This window comes from Ptiloglossa arizonensis, chromosome 14, assembly GCF_051014685.1.
Source record: "Ptiloglossa arizonensis isolate GNS036 chromosome 14, iyPtiAriz1_principal, whole genome shotgun sequence".
NCBI lineage: Eukaryota > Metazoa > Arthropoda > Insecta > Hymenoptera > Colletidae > Ptiloglossa > Ptiloglossa arizonensis.
Window position 1 is genome coordinate 5,223,442 of NC_135061.1, and position 6,540 is coordinate 5,229,981.

The 6,540-nt window shown below is 46.2% G+C and overlaps 1 protein-coding gene across 1 annotated transcript; it reads left to right on the forward strand.

Annotated features, from left to right (window-relative positions):
• Window positions 1–421: 421 nt before the first annotated feature.
• Window positions 422–1,867, forward strand: LOC143154317 (uncharacterized). Its single transcript, XM_076326318.1, has one exon. It carries the CDS (start codon window positions 422–424, stop codon window positions 1,865–1,867), a length of 1,446 nt encoding a protein of 481 aa, XP_076182433.1.
• The last annotated feature ends 4,673 nt before the right edge of the window (window positions 1,868–6,540 follow it).

Below are 6,540 nucleotides of genomic sequence, written 5' to 3' on the forward strand. Positions count from 1 at the left end.
GGGGGCTGGAGATCGGTCGACCAATGGGAGCCGAGAGAACCAGCAGCTCCCGGGCGGAGCGTTCGAATATACCAGCGCGGTGCAGACGTTCTCCCGTCAAACGGCGTTCGGCCGTCGAGGAAGGAGAATAGTGCGTAACATCCACGAAAGGGACTTCGAAGGGTATCGAGAGTCCCGGTGACTCGGTGACGGAGGTCGTTCGGACGGCGTAGAAACGCTGGACGCGTCGATTGTGCGGGAATATTCGACGAGACCGTGGAACGAAAGAAAAAAAGACAGAAAAATAAAAGAAACAAAAAAAGAAAAAAAAAAAACAGAAAAGAAAACATGAAAACCGTCGAAATTCCGAACGTATACGTATGGTCCGTTTGAAAAGAATCCTGGGGATAGAAGTTTGTACCGGTCGAAGGCGGTCGTCAATATGTTGCACAGTTCCTTGCCGCGGGCGTTTCTGGCTTCCGGATTGAACTACCTGGGCTACTATGGCGACGACATCCATCAACATCCGTACGGGGCGGCCGCCACTTGGCACATTCCCATGGAGAGTCCTTCGAGTTATCCGAGGGTTCCCGATCACCATGTTCTGCAAACGTGGGATCTGTCCAGACCGTCGACACCGTGTCCTTTGGATTTGTCGTTGAAGCCACCGCCCGTGGCGACCACGCCGACTAGCGATGATCGAGCCGGATCGGAGACCAGGAAGAATCAAGGTGTTTCGGACGAGTCGCGGAAGGAATCGGAGAACACCGGTTACGGGAGGAACAACGACGAGACTGGTTCTCTGGCGGTGGACGAGTTCGAGACGATTCCGCGTAGCTCCTCGGTGCACAGTCGTTGTTCCGGTTACGAGTTGCTCTCGAAGAAGGAGGTGGTTCGGGCGCGGGAGTCGCCCGAGAAGTTATGCACGCCCGAAGAAGCGACACGACTGGCACAGTTCGGTTCGGTGAACGAGATCTCGTCTAAATCGTACTACGCGCACACCGAGAAGCTTCTGTTGAGCAGTCCCGGTCATTCCCAATCGGAGCCGGGTTACCACCATCAGTTGCTTCTGACGCCGCAGCATCATCTCCAAGGGATGCAACACGCGCCCATGACGCCACCGAGTACACCGTCGCCGCCGCAATGTCCCAGAAGGAAAATTAGGGAAGGCGAGGGTAGCCCTGCATCGACGATCGGTAGCGCGGCGCCGAGCAGCGGGTCCAGATCCGGTTCCGGTAGCGAGAAGCTGCTCCAGAGGCCGAAGAAGAAACACGCGAGAAGACTGAAATTCGACGAGGACACCAGCAGCCCGGTATCGGGCACCGTGATTCTAGGCCCGGACGAGGCCGTGGTCACCGGTGACATCGATCCGGCCTTCAACATCGTTGAAGTCACCGAGGAGGCGCGCGCGGAACTCGCTAAAATCGAGAACCGGCTCGGTCCCTATCAGTGCAAACTTTGCAGGCAGCTACACGAGGACGCGTTTCAATTGGCGCAGCACAGGTGCTCCAGGATAGCCCACGTCGAGTACAGATGCCCGGAATGCGACAAGAGGTTCTCCTGCCCGGCCAATCTGGCGTCCCATAGACGATGGCACAAGCCCAGATTGGCCAACGGGGATCACGCGTCATCCGCTACCGGGATCGAGATACCTTGCACCAGGTGCGACGCCAAGTTCACCAGGCAGGCAGCGCTCAGGAAACATCTGGCCACGCAGCATCCGGAGACCACCACCGTCATAGCCACCACCACCACCTCCACCGCTACCACCACTACCACTACCATCAACAACAACAACAACGCGCTACTGGAAGGCCAGGGGAGCTTGGGTAAGACCGACGTCGCTCGGATGGTCTTGGACGGTACGTTGAACACCGAGATCCCCTGACACGAGTTCCCCGCGAGACCGTTACCGCGAAGGCCAGGTCTCTATTGGAGATTCGGTCTCGATTTGTAAACATTTCGTTCTCTCCGAAGCGCGCAACATCGCGTTAACCAATATCTATTCTTGTTGCCGATCGCGAGAAAGAAGACACTCGTTAACTGTAACGTTCGATAATCCGTCCGTACGCGTTAACGTTCTAATGGAAGCGTCGAGCGTGGATTTTATCAATTTTTTTTACCAATCGAACTTACTTGCTTCCGATTCCGTATAAGAAAACGTCGGAGCGAACGATATTCGCATCGATAGGTTTCGATTATTCGCAATTCCTAAATTGTGCACTTACGAGCAACGATTCGTTTCGAATATTTCGAGAGTTTCTGTATCCGTGTAAGGTCACGTTCGCGCGAATGAAAAAATCGCGATCGAAAATTGAGAAAATCATCGAGGGTTGAGAAAATTTACGGAATTCCATGACCTCTGAATTTATGACTTCTGAATGTTATTGGGCCATAGAGCCATTCCAACGATACGAAACGTTGTTCGCGCGCGAACGCCAATTGCAAAATTGAAAAAATCATGGAAAGTTGAGAAAATTGACGGAATTCCATGATCTCTGAATGTTATTCCACGGTCTCAGAGTCATTCCAACGATACGAAACGTTGTTCGCGCGAACTCCAATTGCAAAATTGAGAAAATTGACGGAATTCCATGACCTCTGAATGTTATTCAATGGCCCCAGAGTCATTCCAACGATACGAAACGTTGTTCGCGGTGACTACCCGAAAGTCCACGGAACGCGGACCCACACTTCGACTCGAGAAAAGAAGAGAAGCGAAAAAAGTAAGAAAGGAAAAAAAAGAAAGAATAACCCGCACGGTGTGCACAAGTACAAAGCTCGGTGACCGCGTGGTTATCTCGAGAGGACGCTTATTATAGACCGCGAGAAATATTTTTGCCGCTCAAGGCCGCCAAGCCCCGCCGCGAGCAACGTTGCGAATTATCGTACCTTCTTTCTCGCGGTATCGCTCTCTTCGGTTACGCGCGCGTTCGTTTCCTCGTCGTTCACGAAACGCGTCCTCCCTTCGTTTCTGTCGGTGCATTTATTTCCACGGTCGACCATTCGTCCATTTGCGTTTTTTGGCTGCCAATCGGAGCGACGAGGCACGCGCGCGGAATCGAATTTCGTTCCTCGATGGAAATTACGATTTTACGATCTTTCCTCGTATTTTAACGAGGTTCCCTCGATAAAAGTACACTCGAGCCGGACTTTGCCCGAGAAATGGTCAATCCCTTGTTCGTCGATTATAATTTTTAACGTAACTGTTTCGTGTCGATGTATCGTATATTTTTACATTTTACAAGGCTCAACGTTCGAAGGGTTTGTAATTTTCCACGATGCGTTTTATCGCGCCAATTTAAGTACTTCGATTCGTTATAAATGCACGCACTCGAAATCTTCGCTCCACGTCCCCTGACGTAGAATGTTTGCTTCTTTCGATTCGCTGAAATCGCGAAAACCCGGTAAATTATATACAAACGGGAATTGGAATTGGAATTTTGCGACAGGAACGATAAAAATCGTTTATTCGCCGCGAATGTGGGGAAATTAGTACCGAACAACGGACAGACGGACAGACAGACGTAAACGTTTCTTCTTTTTTCGTAGGTTCTCTGAAATCATTTACATAATTTTTCTCGAATTTACGCGAAATACGATAACCATCTCGCGACTTTCGAGCGACGCTAAGATTCTCGTACGGATACGATAAAAAAAGTGTTTCCCTTAAAATTTTCGAATCGCATCGAATTGAACCATTCTCTTTCGTTTTTAACGATCAACGCGACGAATAGAATGCTACTTTTTTTTTATTACGGTAGAAAGGTGGACACAAAGCTACACACGCTTTATATTTCGATCGATGAACGAAACGTCTTTTCGTGGTGTCTGGACGAGCCGTGAGTTGCATTCGTGCGCGACGACGGAGTAATCGGACGAGGGGGTGGGGGTAAATCAGAAATTCGCGGTCGCTCGGTGAGCGGCCGAAACATTTGGCGCGTACCCGGTAACATCGGTTCGATTCTCGTAAATTCGAGACAATAATCGCATTCGCGGCAGAACGTTGCGCGTATCGCGTGAACGAATCGAGAGGGGCGAGTCGAGTTACGTGTAAATTTGCGTAAAATTAGTAAGGCCGAAGCAACAAGGTTAATACGATGTTGCATACGATGTAAATCTGTAGATAGCGAGGAGAGGTCGGCTGTAAACCGTGACTGTGCGTGTACATATCGGGCTGCATTTATCCGTGCTATAATATTTATTCAAACCGATGGATCCGTAATCTCTCGTAGCTTAAGTAAACACACCGTATTGCGATAGGTGTGCACCTTAGGGTTTAGATTTAATTTATCGATCCGAGCGATCGTGATCATACAGCTAAACATCAAAGATAGTTAAGGTAAAAACCAAGTACGTGTATCTAGTCGAAACACCGACCGATCTGAACGTTACTCGAAACGTTAGCTTCGTAGATTTTAATCGTCGAATTTTCGCCGTTTCGCGTCACCGGAACGAGTCGTTCCGTAACGATAAATAATCACGTTCTGCGAATAAATTTCGATCGAAGATCCGTCGTAACGCGTATACGTATAGTTACTTGTAATTAGCACTAGAAATCGTAGCGTCTTATCGGGACGTGTGTATACGTACGTATGTCTGCGTATTCCACAATGGAAGGGTTAACCGGTCTGAATGGTTCGAGATGAGTGGAAAACAACGCGAATTCGTATCGAACGTTGTTATTTCGTTTTCCAAGTGTACGAGTTTTGTGAAAGTAATCGTCGGTGGTATCGTTTTTTGCTGCTCCGATCGAGCATTGCCGCGTGAATAGTGAGCGATTATTGTTAGATTCTAGTCGGAGAACACGGTTTAACGATAATTTTCAAATTGTAAAAACTGCGTCTAGTCGGAAAACGAGAGAATATTCGTCATAATTCAGCGTAATTTTACAATGTGTAGGTTTCTGAAATAGATGGTCAAATTTTCTATGTATATTTCACTCGTGGTAACAGGGGGCCGAAAACGCGCCATTTTCTAGTTGGAAACAATTTTCGTTTACGATGGAGCATCGACAAGACCGGTTTGTAGTCACGTTAGTTGTTGATAACGATACGTAGCAAAATTCTCACGCATCGCGACAAAGTACTCCATCGGGTATCGATGTAGTAAGTTGTCGTTGATACCGATAAGACGTATTGGTTGAAATTTTTTTTTTCGTAGCGTCGATGCAATTCAAACATGGAGTATCGTCGAGGAGAGAAACGCGAAAAATTCTTATCCGGATTCAAATTTGAAACAACGTAGCCAAAAAAATTTTCCACCCGTTATTTGTCGAAGAATAATCACAAACCGAGTTATCAAACGGAATTATACTCTCGAATCGAATAAAATTTCATCCGATAACTGTTCGACGAAATATATTCGTTTCGCGTAATGTCGTTTATAATATTCGAAAAACGTTTCGCTCGTCCTCGATCGAGACCTCGACGAGATAACGATGCAACTATCTGCCGATACGATCTTTTTTCAGATTATCCTTCAAATATTTTACATTATACCTCGCGCGATTTTTCATGCTCGCGAACTATTGTAAATCCAAATGTAGATGCAAATTCTTCGTTTCGATTAAACCGTTACACACTCGTATCGATAAATTAAAAGGAAAGTCAACTTGATGATAAAACAGTGGGAAGAATTTTTCTACAATCGTTGTTGGTCGTTACTTCGGTATGAACGTTATTATAAAATGGAAACTTTTATATTTTCACCCAAATAATAGAAATACTACATTTTTTATTTTTATCATTCGCCTCGTTTCGAAATACGAATATTACAAATCGTTACCTACTTTGTTTTCGAACGAATAGGCGAATGATACGACTTTGCACAAAAGTAACGTAATCGAGAGTCTCGAGATGTCTCCCTAAACGAAAATCTAGATAACTTAATTGGTCCTTCTCAAACGAAGCGATTTACGTGTCGCGCACGATATTTACATAGTGAAGTACACGATTTCAATATCAAGTCGATCGTATCGCAAGTAATTCTTGTTGTTCCAGTAGAAACAGAAACGATAACGATACTCGCTCATCTGAATCGGTTGGACTATTTTTCCAAACTCTGTAACGAACGAAAGAAAAGCGATTGCAATTGGTATCGAAAAGGAAGAGTTTTCAGACCGTTTCATTTGTACGATTTTTTGTTTCTTTCATTCTTACAGCAAGTGGAATTTGTTCGTAAAGTTTAACCATCTATTTCGTAAAGGTATCGTACATTTAGCGTACATCGTACTCGATCGAAACGCGAGGTCTTTCGAATTGTTTCTTACCCGCGCCTGGAGAAGTGTTTCGAATCGACGCGACGGAAATATTTGAATTGACCGATTTTATTTACCGATTTCTTACACGAAATCGTCCAACGTCGCGTTCGAGGCCACGAATATATCCGTTTTTCTCTATGGCGACTTGTTGCGTGCCCAACGTCGAATGCTTTCGGGGTAAAAAATAATTCGAACATACGGATCGAAGTTGGCGGATCGTTAACTCGACGAACGATATACGAATACCATTACTACATTAAATATCGATATTATCGTTTGTTATTTATTTCGTTCGATAA

Coding starts and splice junctions, on each gene's coding strand:
- LOC143154317 (XM_076326318.1), top strand. CDS start 422: ATGTTGCACAGTTCCTTGCCGCGGGCGTTTCTGGCTTCCGGATTGAAC.